Source organism: Corvus brachyrhynchos, unplaced genomic scaffold, assembly GCF_000691975.1.
Source record: "Corvus brachyrhynchos isolate BGI_N302 unplaced genomic scaffold, ASM69197v1 scaffold246, whole genome shotgun sequence".
In the NCBI taxonomy this organism is placed as follows: Eukaryota; Metazoa; Chordata; class Aves; order Passeriformes; family Corvidae; genus Corvus; species Corvus brachyrhynchos.
This window is the reverse complement of record NW_008238447.1, coordinates 1,444,261-1,461,662: the sequence shown is the minus strand read 5'-3', so window position 1 is coordinate 1,461,662 and position 17,402 is coordinate 1,444,261. Positions and strand designations below refer to the sequence as shown.

The window sequence follows — 17,402 nt, the reverse complement described above, 5'->3', positions numbered from 1 at the left end:
GGAAAGGGAAATGGGATGGAGAGCGATAGGGGAGCGCTCGGCAGGGTCCCTCGCCCTTAGGAGAGCTCTGTCACCAGCGCGGCCGGCTTTTGTCTGGGGCTTGGAGTGCTCAGTGTGCCGTGGTGTGGTGGGATCACAGAATGGTTTGGGTTGGAAGAGACCTTAAAGGTTATCGAGTTCCAACCCCGTGCCATGAGCAGGGACACCTTCCACCAGACCAGGTTGCTCACAGCCCCGTCCAACCTGGTCTTGAACACTTCCAGGAATCGGGGGGCATCCACAGCTTCTCTGGACAACCTGTTCCAGTGCCTGGCCACCCTTACGGGAAAAAATTTCTGATATCTAACCTAGCCCCTCTGTGGGTTTGTACCCATCGCACCTTGACTGATCACTATGAATGAATGAATGAAAGCTGAGCGGTAAACAAAGTAACGCTTAGCTCGTATCCTCCCGTGTGCCTCCCTGTGGACGTCAGTGGTCTGGAACCACTTAATTTTCTGTAAATGGCTTTAAAAATACTTGTATGTGGCCATAGTTTTGTTTCCACTGAAGTACTTGGAAATAGAGATGAAAGAAATTGGTGCCAGACTTTTTTCAGTGGTGCCCAGCAACAAGATGAGGCGGAATGGCAGTAAACTAAAAGACAGAGCTTCACCTCAAGATGAGGAAGAGCTTCTTCCCATTGAGGGTGGCAGAGCCCTGGAAGAGCTGCCCGGGGTGGGCGTGGGGTCTCTCTTTCTGGAGACGTTCCAAACCCACCTGGACACATTCCTGCGTCACCTGCTGTAGGTGACCCTGCCTTGGCACGGGGGTTGGACTGGGTGATCTCCAGAGGTCCCTTCCAGCCCTAACAATTGTGATTCTGTCATAACAGCTTAAGCTGCAAGGTAAAAGACAACGTTGGGCCTTTGATTTAAATTACCATCTCATGTATGATGCATTTATCTTATGATTGCCACAGAAGGATATGAGTCTTCCTGATAAGCACCACAGCATCAGTTATGGAGGATGGTATGAAAAATTTAGAAAAAAAAAAGTTAAAATAACCAAGTTTGATAGCAGGATACTGGAAATTGAGGTATTGGAGAGCCAGTTAAGGCCAAGGATGAAGACAGGCAGCAGAGTCTAGCAGCATTCAGGGTCAATGATTTCTTGAGATATTCAGATATTGTGCTGCTTCTGGAATGAGTACTAACCCTTGGGGTTAATTTTTAGATTTCGGAATGTTTAAACCCTTATGGGCATTGTTTTTGCCTTTAACTTCCTGTCTGGAGTATTTGTTAAGCAGAAAAAGAAAGATCTCTTCAGAGAGAGACTCACTGTTTTTCTTTTCCTTAGTTCCTCATTTGGACCTTCAGCTATTTCCACTGCTAAAACTGTTGGTTTTAAATGTCAGAGACAAGAGTAGTAAATGAAATACTGTGACATTTAGGGATTTTAAGGATTTGGGTTTTTTTTCAGTTTTTCTGAAATTCTGAAGATAGTTCATCAGATATTTTAAAACTCATGGCTGTCTGGAAAAATACAGAGTTAGCCAGAGAGTCACTGGTGGAGTAGTGTGATAAATACCTGGAGAGAACCACTGCATTGGTTGATGTTTGGAAAGTTAATTTTGCATCTGTAGTCTAGAAAATAGTTTTAAGTGGTGCATTGAATGGTGTTATAAACCACCAGTAATTGCAAAAGAATGCACTTGGCTTTTCCCAAATTAAATTTTCAATACTGAAAAATACTGCTAGCAAAATAATAGTTATACATTGAATATAAACTGTATTAGTTTTTGTCTTCTGGGAGCCTATAGCACACAATTCCTTTTTATGTTGCACTATATAGTGCACTATAAAAGACTGGGGATGTGCATTGTCTGCCCTAATCTTTCACAAGCAATGTATCTTAATTTTTAATCTTAATATCTACTAAGATGTTTTGACACAGTGCTGCAGCACTCGTGCACAGCTTATGGAATTTCTGGAGAAACATTGATCAAGGTTTGATCCCTTGTCTCAGGAAATCATAATCAGAATAAATGCAAGCTGGCTAGTGTGTGTTTCTGCATTTCTAGGCATTGATATGTTGTATTTGACTAATGTGGGAAAGCTCTTCTGGCAAAGGAGAAAGCATTTAAAAATAGTCTGCTCCCTCTATAAATATTCATAGTTTGTTGTTGAAAAGATTTTATACAAAATGCCAGCACTTTTTCTTTTCCTTCCTCTAAGAACAGTAGTTAAATATATTTCCAAATTCTGATATAAATCAAGTCAGTAACACCCTCTGCTGAGATATCAGCACCAGAGGATAATAGTCGTGGACCATTCATCTTCTTCCAGCAGTTATTTTGGGATAATGAGAATAATGTTCCTTTCTCTTTTTTCCCTTTCCCTCCACTAACCAGAGAATATGGGTGACTTCTGAAGTGAATCAGAATCCATTGTGGCAGAAGTGATTACAAACACGTTTCGGGTGATTAGAGAAGTGTCAGAGTGGTGATTGCAGCAGCTGTTGGGAGTTGGCCTCTGCCTCCTTGCCAGATCCATACCTTGTGCTGTGTCTGCGGGAGGAGTGAATACTCACTTCCCATGACTGCATATTTATCTTGCTGGCAGCTGGTAATTCCTCTGGAGTCCTGCCTCCCAAGTTTTTTCCCTCTAGAATACAGATTGTTTCTGCTCTTCTGAAGTAAAGAGTACTAGAGAAAAGGGCAGTTGCAATTGGTATATTGCCTTCAGTCAGCAGATCGATTGAGAATACAATTTGCAGTTCCATTTTTCATTGTGAGCAAGTACAGAGAGTGCCTGTAGTAAATTGATTGTACTGAGTTACTTAGTGGTTTTAATTGTGGGGTGTTAAAATGCTCATAGTAACAGTTTAAAGTGGCAGGCAATACTACAGAACTACAGCTCTAACAGCATGTACTCTGCAGCCATGCTGAAAGCCAAGCCCTTACAGAAGTTTGGGGAGTGGCATGTTGCTGGAACAAATCTCTTTGAGCCGTTTTGAAATTTATTTCCAGTAACTACTTGGAAACAGGCCTGAAACAGGCGTAGTTATCCTCCTTTACTCCCAAGCTCATCAAGTGACAACAAATGACCAACTACACCTACTAAGTGCAATTAAAATATATTGAGGTAGATCTGCCAACAGTAGCACTGAAAGCTGTGATTGTGGGTGTGGTTTTTTGTTTGTTTCAGGACAGGCTATGCAAAACTATTTGGAATTTCAAAATACACATATATATGGGCACATACTGGGCTGCCAGCCTGTCTGTAGTATTAGGGCTGGTTTTGCTAAGCTGTTTTTGTGTTCTATAGGTTTCTAAATTGTCTGGTCACAGGGAAAGCAATAATAAATGCCTGTGTTTTTGCAGACGTGTTGCTGCTGTTCCTGGTTTTTCTCTCTCATTCAGTCTGTGTGAGAGTCAAAGGAAGGCTTTAGAGATTTAAAATTAAAAGCTGGATGTATTATTTCTAAGAGCAGTCTTCAAGATACTTTAGAGGCTGTTATCAAATGGTAGTTTTAATCATAGCTTGACATTTTTAGCCCGGTTTCTCATACAAACCTTCCATCCTACTCTTGGCTTCCCAGTATTTCTTGAGCATCCTTTGCAGAACTCGAAGTTTATAGAATTACTTAGATTGGAGAAAAACCTTTAAGAGCATTGAGTCCAACTGTTAACCCAGCACTACCCAGTCTACAATATAAGCAAATATATAAAGTACAAAAGATATTTTTAAAAAAATCTACAAATTAAGATCATAAAATGAAAAATTTCATAAAATGAAACTGCTATACAACACTGGCAGTCTAGAGATATTGTATCTGTGTAATGTAAATCTATCATTTAATTATGAAAAATGAAATATTAAGCATGAAAAATATAATTGAACATTAATCCCTCAATATTTACTATCTAATAGTTTTGTGAAAACTGGCAGTTGTCTGGAGACCCAGGCTAGTGTCTGATAGCTGTCAGCACATGTGTAACTTGGAAAACTCTTTCAGGATTCATTCAAGTTGTGTTCCATCTGGAAACTGGGGAGAGTTGGACTGCTATGCAAGGTTTTGGGCAATTGAACATGGGGTCTCAGGAGGATGGAGAGAACCAGGGTACTTACATTACTGTGCTAAAGATAATGGGATAAGATCTGCAAGTTCCAGAATATTCTGAGTTGAAAGGGAAGGATCACAAAGATCATTGAGTCCAGTTCTTCTGTGAATGACCCATACGGGAATCAAACCCATGACCTTGGTGTTATTTGCACCGTGTACTGACCAACTGATCTAATCTGGAAAACAAAGTTTGATTTTCTCTTTACAAAACAATCCTTTTCTCCATACTAGCAATTAATCAAAAGGGGCGTATGTCTTTGCCGTATGTATGCATTGCTTTTGGTTGCATTCAATTTCAGTGTCTAGTTCCAAATACGGACTTTTTTGATAAACAGCTTCCAAAGATCTGTCTGTTGAAGTAATTGGTATCTACAAGATTTACAATATTGGTACACTCAGGGAAGTTTCTAAATTTAAAATGTCTTTAGATTGGATGTTCTAATTTTTTTCCCGATTTTTATGTATGACTTTATCTTGGTACCATGTTTTGTTACATGCCTAAATTTGCTTTTTTTCCAGAGATTGGAATGGGACTAACAGGCTTTGGAGTGTTTTTCCTCTTCTTTGGAATGATACTCTTCTTTGACAAAGCTCTTTTGGCTATTGGAAATGTAAGTGCCTTTTCTGCACTGCTTAGAATCAAGTATGTGATCTATTAAAGATAAACTAAAAATAGAAGAGTATGTTGTCAGTTTGAAGCTGCATGACAAAGATTACTGTGGTGATTTGGTATAAAGGAGGAGTTGTGCTCAGTGATAGGAGTGATTCATTTTTCCTGACTGAGGTTAGAACAGCTCACACTGATGTGAATATCACCTTGGGTCAGGCCTGTGGGATGTTGGTAGACAAGAAGCAGCTTGTTCCACAGTTGTTGTGCTGCTGCAAATGTGATTTTTTGTGATCCTCTAAGATAACTGTCAATTTAAGTATATATTTGGATTGCTAGCGAATGTAGCTTTGCAGTGCTGCATGAGGAAAGAAAGAAGTATGAATTGCTGACAGTTCTGGCTTTAGAAGAGCCAGACCCCCTTCATAAGGAGAGATTCAGTATCTTCAGCTTTTACCAAATCGAAGTTGTTGGTCAAAGCAGCACAGAAAATAAATCCTCGTCCTGGTACACGAAATTTCCAATCCAAATATAAAATGACAGGGTGTTTTCTGCATGTGATAATCTCTGTGTCTCTGCTGTTCTCAGCTTTGCCAGCCAGCCAAAGCACAGCCTGGTTGGTAGAGGTTCACCCCCTCATGCTGATGCCTAAAAGTCTGCAGTCAAAACAGATCAGTTTCATTTTCAAATACTGAGATTCACTGAAGAAAAATACAAAATAGTGTATCTGAATTTGGGTGCATTAGTTGAAGCATTGTTATGAACCATCAAATCAAGTGTGCAGTGGAAGAGGGAAAAATTAAATAATGCTTATTTTTTCTTTTCCTAATGTAAGGTGGAAATATGAGCCCCTGTTTAGGGAAAATGATGAAAACATAGGTAGGAAGAGACAATGACAGGCTATGTGGTAACCAAAGATAATGCAAGAAAAGGTACTGTATCCTTGCAGAGAGTTGTTTTTATTAAAAATAGTTTTATTAGAAAGGGCAGGAGGTTCTAAGACAGTGATTAATTAAATACTGTACAAACTTAAACTTGAGTAAAATAATCTTGAGTAAAATCTGAGATGCCATCGCTTTCTGTGCTTACAAGCTGAAATAAGTATGAGTACTGTTGCTGCAGGACACTAGAAGTAGTTGTAACTAGTTGAGACTAGTGTGATAGCTTTCAATCTATACTGGAACAATTAAACAGTAAAAAGGCTCTACACAGTAAAAAACAACTGTTCAGCTGTTTTCCTTCTCTGGTTTTGCACTATGAGTAGATCAGTACAAGCTATTGAAGATGTCAGTGGCACAGAACAGGTGCTTTTATGTGTGCTCTTAGTTTTCAGGAACCTTTGCTGTCAGTAGTACGAAGCTTCAGCACCACTTGTGGTTAAGACTGTATGTATGTGACAAGGCAGATACAACTGTTGTCAGCAGGTCTTTTGTCTTGAGTGTGTTTGGCAGTGACCACAAAGGATAGACTCTTTACTTTCAAGCAGTTGAGAGCTACAACTGCTTTAAGATGGACCTTACAAAAGAAAATCAATAGTAAATTCATTCTCACCATCTGTCTTTTGGTATTAGAAGTTGTGCAAGAAAAGCAGTCCAATTTTTTAAAATATATATGTATATGTTTACATGCTGTACTTGGGAACATAATTACCTATTTTCTTTCTTTGGTTTGTTTTTGTCTTTTCTAGGTTTTATTTGTGGCTGGCTTGTCTTTTGTTATTGGTTTAGAAAGAACATTCAGATTCTTCTTTCAAAAACACAAAATGAAAGCAACGGGCTTCTTCCTGGGTGGTGTGCTCATAGTTCTCATTGGTTGGCCTTTAATAGGAATGATCCTTGAAATTTATGGGTTCTTCCTATTGTTCAGGTAAGTCTTGTTTGAAAATAACTTTCTGTGTTGGTGTATCTAGGAATAAATGTGTTCATGTAGTGTTTCTGTGTTAGAGTTGACAAAGCAGCATCCTTAGATTTTTTGTGAAATTGTTTATTTACAAGTTGGTAAGTATTTTTCCAAGACTCAAATCTGCTAATGTTTGTGAGGCATTTACCAAAGTGACTTTGATAATATTGATGTCTAACCAAAGAATTGTAAAGCTTCAAAATATGTGGGAGCCCAAATTGTTAGCAGTGTGAAGTTTAAATATTTCCTCACAGAAAAGGGATACTTGGTACTTTTTTTGGTGGGGAGTTTGTTCCTTTCTTTAACAAACAGGGCAAAATATTTAGTTACTACCATCCTAACCGTCCTAGGTTTGTAACCTTACCATTTCATCATTATGGCAGCCCAGGGAAAAGATGTTTTCTGTCATGTTTCGTTACAATTGTGCCTTAGAGTCAGAACTGCTTGTTTGGGTTAGCAGTATCTTGACTGAGTTAAAGAAAAATGGAAATTCTAACTTTTTTAACAGCCATCTTGAAACATGTATAACTCTCACAGTGTGTCACTTAAGTTCTTTATAAATGCAACTGTAATAGTGAAAGAATTTGACTTGTTACAACCTGCACAGATATCTGTATTTTTGTCTTTATTTCCATGGTTGAAGTTTCCATGCTTCCCTACAGAAAAAAGCAAAAAGTACGCACAAAAGTAGAAAGGGAGGCTTCTAGTTGTTCTTGGACTTCTGTCCCCATGCAGACTGTTTCACTAATGCTTATTGATCAAATTTCAGACCCTGAAGTGTTCAGCGAATGGCTAAATAATACTGTCCTGTTAATCAAAGTGAAACCACTGTTCTCCTGGAGCTCTTTTTGTACTCAGTAAAATCATATGTTAATCTGGTATTTAGTTCAGATAAAATGTTTATTTTTAAAAACAAATCTGAACTTGGCTCCTGCTGCAGACAGTGACATTTCAGAAAATGTATTTTGTGGGTTTAATGTATTTCTTATTGTTCTACTCTGTGTTACTTTGAATTCTGTCACTGCAAGTGCTTTGATAATCACAGTATTTCACTGAATACATTGTCACTTCTTGCATGTAGTGCTTGGTTTAATCAGCCAGTACAGAGCAAGTAGAATGTGTTTCCAACAAAACACTCTCCTTTTAAAAGATCTCAGAAGAGTTATAATGTCTAAGCAGGTATGCTTATGGATTATCTAGTGGTGCTAGCAAGGTAAAATAATGTTGAGAGGTTTATAAAAGATCAATAGTTACCCCTAGGACAATCCCTTAGCCTGAAGGGTATCAACAAGGGACAGATAATTCCATCTGATGATCTGTTTTAATTTAAAGCATCTGGAGACCAGTGGTTTGGACTGAATGATCTTAAATGTCTTTTCCATCCTTGATGATTCCGTGATTCTGTGACCATCTTTTCCAGTGCTTAATAGTTGATAGAATCTAAATCCCTTGCTTCAAGGTTGGCTAGTGACTACTTCAAGCAAAGCTTTTTGTTTTGCTTCAGTCTTGTCGACTTCAACCATCATCGTGTTGTCAGCAACTTGCTCCTTTCTGCAGAAGTTAGAAATGACGTCTTTCCTCAAGCATCATTTTATACTGTTCCTCAGGATCTTCTGCTTGGTTGCATAGCAGAAAACTGACCTGGCTATTGTGGGACAGTTGTTGTAATCTAAGGTGCTTTTGGAGCCTTGTTCAGATTATAGGTGTGCAGAGTTATGGCTGACGATATTATCCCTGCTGTACTAACTGTTCTTTATTCTTGCATACAGCAGTTGTTTTAATCTGTTACAAGTGGTTTGCCCTGCATCACAATTTACTGGACTACTGAAATGATCCGGTTTCTGAAAAAAGAAATCTCAAAAAAAACCCTTATTGGTATGGATATTACCCAGCAAATAGTTCTTAGCAGTGTGGTGAAGAGGATGATAACTTGTGAAACTTCACTGTTTCGCTGTGGCTGAGGCCTCATTGAATGTTAATCCTTATTCCATGCAGGGAATGTTCAACACGAGATCGCTGGGAATGCCACCAGCTGGCTGCAAACAGCTGAGATACTGCCACAGAAAATTTGTTTTTCTGCTGCAGAGATTAAGTGGGCAGTGCAAGGTCTATACCATAGCAGCTATGCCAGGCAACATCCCTAGGGTCATGATTCAAACTGATGCCATGATGATTTTTTGCCTTTTCTTTTATACCCCTTTTATACCTCTTTGCAACTTCTGTATTCTTGGTGGTTTTTGGCCTACATTCTTGGGCTTGTTTGTCAAGCTGAGAGACTAAACGTTTTAGAAGCTTCGTAGTTAGGGATCAGTGTGCCCCAGACCCCAAGGTCCTCTCCAGAACACATTTTGTAAACTAAGATAGAACCATCCAGGAGAAGGTTCCTTGGGGAGGGGAGCTCACTCGAGCCTCTCATTGGGGAATCTTTGATAGATATGCTAATTAGTAAGACCTATAATGTTATACCCGATCTTTTGGGGTGGGCATTTTGCGGGGTGCATTTCAGTGCATTCGACCTGGATGTGTGCACCTAAGGATCCTTAAAATAAATACCAAGGTAAAATCCCTTTTCCCCTTCTAACCGTGTTTGACTCTTGATTTTAAGACCAGGAAAAGGCATCAAAACTGCTGACTTAAATTTGGGAAATAAATGAATACACAATTCTGTCATGCTCCATTTTCTTTAGTTAATGTAAAGAGTACCATACATGGTTTTAATTACTCAGAACTAACTTCACCTGTTTCTACAGTGGGTCTTGAATGTATTTTCTATAATATAGAGTAATTATCTCAAAATATATATGCTAGTTTTGAGAAATCAGTTTTGCTGACTAAGTTGGGTATTCTCACCTGAGTTACTTTTTGATGAGCTGACTGAGAGTTGCCAGCTACAAAGAAAATTAAATCCATTTAAAAATACATCATTTCTTTCCTGGTTTTTTCCTTTCTCTGCTGAATGTGTGTTGATATATTTGGTAAACAAGAGTGCTGCTAACAAGTTGCAAGATTTTATGTAATCGTGGTTTAAAAATTACCTGCTATTTTTTTCATGCTATGGCAATATGAGAAAAAATTAATTATAAAAACTAATGCAATCTTCTGATATCTTACCTAAAGGGGGTTCTTTCCTGTGGTGGTTGGCTTTATTAGAAGAGTTCCAGTTCTTGGATATCTCTTGAATTTACCTGGTATAAGCTCGGTAAGTTTGGTATTTCATGCAACAATTGAAGCTTGTTCTGGTTTTTATTCCACTGATTAGCACTAGTTGAAATGCATCAAAAATAAAGCAAATATTACTTTGGAGCAATGACTTCAAGCGCATTCCTGTACAGTTCTTGCACCATACACATCACATTCATTCCCAGGGAGAGACTTGTAGGTGTAAAAGGAACAAAAGGACACGTTTGCAGAAGCTGCCCCTGCTCACGGGTAGTGAAGTGGGAAGAGCCCTGCATTGTGACTGGAAATGCTGGGTTTCTTCCTGCTTCGCTGTTGGCCCTGGGTGACCAGATAGGTAAATTCTGCCACTGCCCTGGGCCTCTTCTCCTGTCTGTACAATGAGGAGGATGCCATTCGTGGTGCAGTATTTGGGTGGACTTATGAAAAGTGGCCTGTAAAAGCAAACAGTGGAATTCAATATTAAGTTGCAGCTTGTATGGTGAACCCAGAAACTCTCATGATGCATAGTCATTCATCAGACATATTTATTAAGGTCCACTGCACCAGGGTACATCTTTTTATTACTAAGATTTGTATTTTTTCAAATGGAGTCTTCAATTTTTTTAACCAAATGGCCAGGGATTTGAAGACAATTAACAGGTACCAGTAACATGCTAATCCAGGGTGTTTCAGTCAACTACTTTTACTGTGCTAATTTTGGTATGTATTTTTAACACAAGCATTTGTAATACTCGTTTTGAAAGTAACAGTTTAAATAGCTACTACTAAAAATTAATAGTGTGAATAACTTAGATACATACAGGCTGTTTTTTAAAAATGAGTGTTCCAGATCATCTCTTCCAATCTCACAGTTAGGCCAAGTTGTGGCTCATAATTCATGATCAATTGAATGTTTCATTTGTCAATTGATCTTAATCATATTTAGTTTGATCATAATGGGGTTAAATCTTATTTTTAAAAGATAATTGTTAATGTTTTGTTCAAAGCCTACGTAGGCTCAGAAGAGAATCCACAGTAATGGTCAGTTGAAATATCTTCCTTGGTCTACTAATGCATGTGTGGCTGAGATCGTATTGTTTTGTTTTAACCATTAAGCTGGCAGTGTTATCTGCATTCTTCTATTTCCTTTCTCATTCTGTTGCATCTTCATGTTGCACTGTTAATGTCTATATGAGAAAAACATGTCATGCAGAAACACAATTGCAATTGTAAGAATTTTGGTTTTCACAAACCTAAACCATGAGACCTTGGTGAGTACTACTTGACTCTCATTTCCAGTCACATACTAACTGTGTAAGTAGCAAGCAGTATTTGAGAGTAGCTTCACTGTATATAAATATCATCAGCTTAAAACCTTTTTGTCTCCTTTTCCACAGCTTGTAGATAAAGTTGGAGAAAGCAACAACATGGTATAATGATGAGAGGGTGGAAGACTGATCTAAACTTTTACTGTATTATTTATAAAATCCCTTTGAAGAATACTCAGCACAAAGATTAAGTTGTGTACAAAGGAAAAAGCTTGTTGCATTCTTTACATAACAGTTTAATTTAAAATGTATAGTCAACAATATACATTAGAAAAGAAGCTCGGCAAGTATGCTTCTAGGAAAGTAACTCCAGAGTTCAGGAAGCAAACTGAAGAGGGGAAAGTCATGGAATAACCCATGTTACAACTGTTCAAGACTATTTTTGTTGGTTTTGGAAAACATGCTAGAGGCAATGAACCCTTGTGGAATTAACAGTGCCTGTCCTTTACCTCCTTATTTTGAAGGTGCAGTAGAGCGAACAGGCCTACATTTTTAAGGGTGACCCAAATTTACCCAATCCTCTGCTTGCTATCCTCAGAGTGCAAAAAATCAAACAGGAAACTTCTTGTGTAACAAGAGATGCATCTTTGCATGAAGGTTAAGATGACTATTCATCTATAAGTGTCAATAAAAAGGAAACCCTACACAGTTCTGTTGTAAACATTTTTGTAAATATCTGGCTGAAATACAGCATTGTTATCTTAGTGTTTCAAAGCCAAATGTTAGTTGATTGTATTTGCCTTCCATTTTGGAATATGCAAAAGGTCAATCTTTAATAACTTTGGTCTTAAATGTTGGTTCTGAACATGTAGAGCTCAATGGGGAACTCTGGAAGCTGACTGGCAGTCCTTCCAGGTTGTTCTCCTTGAGCCATGTTACATGTGCATCCAGATGAGAATGTAGCCCCTTGTCACTAACATGAAAACTTTGTGAAATATGCTTAGTTCACAAAAAAATGCATTAGGTTGAGGTGCTGATGTGAACCCTGTGAAATGTAACTTATCAGAATTTTGAGCTTTGTTTTTAAACAGTTTGAAACTAAGCTTTCTTTGTTTACTCTGGAACTACAAATTGACTTTTATTTTTTACGGTAATAAAATGGAAACTTAAAGTTTTGTGTACGTGAGTCTCTGGGGAGAAAACTGAGTGTCTGGAGCTGACTAAAGATCAAGTGCCAATCTCCATGTGTTTGTAACTTGTTGCTGGGTTATCTGGTTATCTTCAAACAATTTTTCTTGGTTACAGAAACAGCTTTGTTGTTACAGAGGATTCTTGGCTAACCTGGAATAAATGTCCCCCCCTAAAGCATGGGTCACGTTTCTGCTTCTCATGGAATGTTAAACATTGTGCACTTTCAATAGTCCTAGTTACAGTGTCCTCACCTAACAAACCGGGCTCATTCAGTGAATTGTGTTTGTGCAGGCCGGGGGGGGGAGGGTGGTTCTGTTGTATTTCACTTTCTTTTCCCTTTCATGTAATCCTGAACCAATTACCCAATGTAGTATTAAAAGTAGCTATCCAGCCTAAAGGTCTAATGACTGGGGGGGTGTGGGTTGTTTCGTTTTGTTTTTTTCCTTATTATGCAGTTAAAATTGGAATTTTTCAAAATAAGTTTTAAGTTAAAAGAATCCTTATGTATCAACCCTTTTGAAAGTTGCTTTGAAGTTTATTTGTATAAAACATGGAGTTTTTTCATTGCAAATGTAAGCCACAATCTGCTATCATAAATACTTAATTTGCTTTCTTCTACAAGAGGCACAAAATTATTCAGAAAAAAAAGCTGTTATTTTATAATTAATAACATCTGAAAAATAAGTGGGTTTATTATAAAAATGACCAAAAATGGCTATATTTGCTTGATGGCATGTGCATTACAGTTTACAGACAGGAGTAAATATGACTTGTGGGCTCTACCTCAAGAGATAAACCATTTTAGATAACCCAATTTTAACTGCTCCTATAGCTCTGTTGAGTGTTACAGTGACTAGAGAATAACACTACAGCAGCTTAGCCAACTCGTCCTGTTTTCTGTGGTAGGGCACTAGTCTGTGCTGTGGGAACCAAGTGCTGTCTAAAGTAGACAGTGTTCATCACTTACCTTAGAAATCAGCTACCTGAAGGTTTTCATTCTTCTCTCTTGAAAAATAATGCGATAGGAAAGGTGGATTGTACCACATGACTGTGATTTCTGGCTGCAGCAACTTACTTGGTAAGCTGAAGTACCTTCATCAACAAGAAAGCTGATGATGTCTTTTGGAGGTGGTTAATGTATTGCTGTGGATGATCTTTTGCCTCTGAAAAGTTGGGGTATAGGCAGGTCATCTCATTTATATTTAATTCATTGTTTTTAATCAAAAGTCAATTTTTTGTCACATGTGAACTGTTGTGAAAAGCATCAGAGGGAACAGAATTGTATGTTGAATTTAGCATAGTCTACCCCTCAAGGTAATCTTGTCTTTGAGATGGTTTTGCCAAGATAAATGTGGGTGGCAGCAAAGGTCAAAACAACTTAGCCTTAAAGTGTTTCTGTCCTTGTAAAAATATCTCTAACAGAAACATGCTTGGAATGTTTCCCCTTTTAAATGTAATTTATAATTGCTGCTTTAAAACTCGTAAGGATGGATCTTACTCTGAGAAAATGAATACTGTAAATATCCTTGTCATACCTTGAATAAATGGGTACCTTTTTTATAATTTGTCTTTGTGTCTTTGTCTGCACATTTTAAGAAAGTCTATTGACAAGTTTTCCTTTCCAGAGGGTCGGGAGTACAAGCTGTTACTGCTTGGCTGTCTTACACTGTTGTGGCTTTTACAGTAAGTAGGGGCTTGGATTAATGTTAAATGGAAAGGTTTCCTCCCTTTTTTACAACAAATCTTTTACATAAGCATCCCCCTAGTTTTTCAAGTTCCAGTTTTGAGCACAGCACAACAAAACATGAAATTTCAGTTACTTGGGAAACTACCTCCTTTTTTTTTTCTGAGGAAATAACTGTGAAACTTCAGGAGAGAAAGAGCATGTGTCTAGATCTTGGAGCAGGTTTTTAGTCTAGTTCAAGTATATGACCATGAGTTCCCTGTGTCCTAGAGAGTGGCCTGATAAGCAGGTTTACCATTCAGTGGTGCTCTGCAAGCTTGTAGCCCATTGTTGAGGATTTTCACAGAGGGAGTAGAGCAGCAAAGCAAAGCTTTTAACTGGTTGTTGAGGTGTTGGTGTTGGTGCTATGTACCAGTTAGTACCCTAAAAACTTAATTTGACCAAAGTTCCAGCCTCTCAACTAACTTTGACCAAAGTTGCTTGTATAGTAAGGATTCCAAAGAACTGGCACTTCCTAATTCAAGAGGAAAAAACCCCACAGCAATGTCTGGTTCCATTTGTTAAACTATAAGAGGTATAATTTTAAATCTGTATCTAGCTCCTGGCCAGTTACTTTCAGTGACTAGTTGCCATTCATTAACCAGGAATACTTTGGCTTTGTTACTGCTCACAATGTGGTACCATATGCAGTTTAGAGTCTGTCAAAAGCAGTGTAAAGAAAGGAATCCTGTCCCTGTGGCAGATGTCAAAATCAACGTTTTATGGGATTACTTTAAATTGTTTACTCACCAGATTTCAAGGCACAGATTCATCTCCTTGTTGCCTTTCTGGATCATTGATTATCAGTCAGGCTGGAGAGTAGAGTCCACATCCCTAAACCAAACATCTATCTCCCAGCTGTCTCTTCAGAGGTCACTGCTAGCCCTTGGACTCCCATCTCTGCTTCTCTGGCTGCCACATCCTGGCTCGCTTTGGCTGTTCTACCCTTCAGTACCAGCTGTGACATCACTGGCATGTCATTACCAGACTGATTTACCAGCAGAACTTGGCCCTTGTGGCCCATTTGTTCTAAGCTCTGCCCCTCTAGTATTGATCTTGGCACATTAAAGCATCTCTTAGAAGACTTGGATCTCATGTTCAGCCCAACAAAGAGATTCTGCAGCTGCTGTAATCCATCACCAAGCCTAATTTCACCACAATTATATGCTATAGCATCTTCCTCAAACATATAACAATTTACAGAAAAATGACATGGCTACTGTGGGGTAATTTGGTGTGGAATTCATTATCTCAGACGAAGTATTATGACTGATAACTTGATATATGGAGCAATATCTATTTATAGGAATGCATTTATGTGTTGGTTACCAGTCATTAATGGTAGTTTAATTAACAGTTTACCTGCTGAGGTAGTGCATACCCAGAAATGTGCTTGCCAAAAAGCATCTGTGCTGCTGTATGCTTTCTAGCAGACACCATTTTCCATTGAGTACTGCTTTTCCGGGGAGTGTGGTGGATCTCCTCTAAAAATATATGTTTGGGGTATCTTACTGCTCACAGAAGCACTGAGCTCATAGCTGAGCATCACAGGACATGGTGGTCCCGCGGTCAGGGGTTCCCCCGCGGCCACCAGGAGGAGCCACGAGGAAGCGAAATTCACAGGCCCCGGGGTCAAGGACGGCAGGAGGAGCCTGGGGGCTTGGGGGATCATCGGCTCCCTGGGAGCACCAGCATGGAGCCCCTGTCCCTGCAAAACCTGGGCAGGAGGTCAAGTGATGATGTGCTCAAGGGCAAAACGTACCTTTTCTTGTCTTCTTTTCAATCAGCCCCAGCGCACGCTAACAGCTCCGAGTCCTATTGCTGGTAAGCGGGACCTGGAAAACAGCTTGAAATTTCCTGACGGGTTTTTTTGTGCACTTCTTTCTGAAGTCTTTTTAGGCTTGATTTAATTTAGGCTGGGGAACCACAGCGTGGCTTTAGAGCACAAAAGAGGATGTTGAGCTTTTTATAGAGCACCGTCAGAGCTGAAATGTTGCACGTCAGCCCCTCTCTGGGCTGGCAGGATCTGAAGCAGCCGGGTTGTACTTGGGACGTCTGGAAAGCAGGCTTTCCACTTTGGCACAGCCTAGCTGCCTCGCTGCCTCCTTTTCTCCAGGCACTCCAAAGCTCTTCCAGTAACATTAGAGAAATCAAGATTTCACATTGATTTCTACAAGTTAATTCTACTGCTTTGAAATACAAGGCTTTTTTGGATCCAGATGTTTTACTCCACCAAACCCACACACCCATTAGGTCAGTCTTTGAATATTGATTTTGTTTTTGTAATGAAACCAAGCAGTTCTACAGTGAATCTTCCAGATGCTCCAGCTGAGTGGCTTTTATCATTAACTGTCAAACTTTGTGATCCAAAGAAGGGTAACAAAGCTGGTGAAGGGTCTGGAGCACAAGTCCTGTGAGGAGCAGCTGAGGAACCTGAGGAAAAAAGGAGGCTTGGGGGAGACCTTATCACTCTCTACAACTCCCCAACAGGAGGATATAGCCAGATGGGGGTCGGGGTCTGCTCTCAGGCAACCAGCAACAGGACAAGAGGAAATGGCCTCAAGCTGCCCCAGAGCAGTTTAAGTTCAACATTAGGCAAAATTTCTTCACAGAAAGAGTGATTAGACATTGGAATGGGCTGCCAAGGGAGGTGGTGGAGTCACCATCCCTGGAGATATTTAAAACAAGTGTGGATGTGGTACTCAGGGACATAGTTTAGTGGTGGGCTTTAAAGTGTTGGGTAATGATTGGACTCAGTGATCTTAAAAGTCTTTTCCCACCTAAATAGTTCTATCATTCTATGAACTTGTGTGGAGAATTGTCCTCCACTTGCTTCTTCCCCCCTCAAAAAAAACCCTCAACTGCACAAAACATCAAGTGTTTCCCCTCTCACTTTTCTACCAGCTTTTAAGCAGGGCTGAGTGGGAGACAGAAACAACTTTGGGAGCAACATTGGATGGGGAAAACAGATGAGCAAAGAATCCTGGTACTCCCTTTAAAAGGTGAATGAGGGGGTTGATTTTGATGAGCTCAGGGTTCACATGACCCCGGTGCTAAAGCCTCAAATAGAGCCAGCTGGGGTGGGCTTGGCCCCTGCTGCTCACCCTATGTCTCCTCTGCTCCTAGCTCTGGAACACCTAAACTCCTTTAAAAGCTTTTTGAAGGCTTTGCTCTGATGAAGATGTGACCTGTAGGAAGCCTGTCCCATTCCAACAGGGCTGGGGGCCGGCAACACTGGGGTGAGGCAGGTGCAGCCACCCAGAACCTTCTGGAAGAGCCCCTGAGGAGGCAGAGGTGAGGTGAGTAGCTGGAAAACAGAAGGCTGGAAGAAATGTTGAAAACAAACTCTGTTCTTGGTTAATTCCCGGAGCGCGATGTTTTTCTTGCCTCTCCGGGCAGAAGTAAGCGACACATTCACAAAGTGCTTGTTTAGGAGGAATGCGTAAAA

General features: G+C 39.6%; 1 protein-coding gene across 1 annotated transcript; it reads left to right on the top strand.

The window, feature by feature from the left end:
• Positions 1 to 4,590: 4,590 nt before the first annotated feature.
• GOLT1B (golgi transport 1B) lies at positions 4,591 to 13,794 on the top strand. The gene is made up of 4 exons (XM_008635573.2): positions 4,591 to 4,718; positions 6,402 to 6,580; positions 9,731 to 9,812; positions 11,170 to 13,794. Exons 1-4 carry the CDS (start codon positions 4,602 to 4,604, stop codon positions 11,206 to 11,208), a joined length of 417 nt encoding a protein of 138 aa, XP_008633795.2. The 5' UTR covers positions 4,591 to 4,601; the 3' UTR covers positions 11,209 to 13,794.
• The last annotated feature ends 3,608 nt before the right edge of the window (positions 13,795 to 17,402 follow it).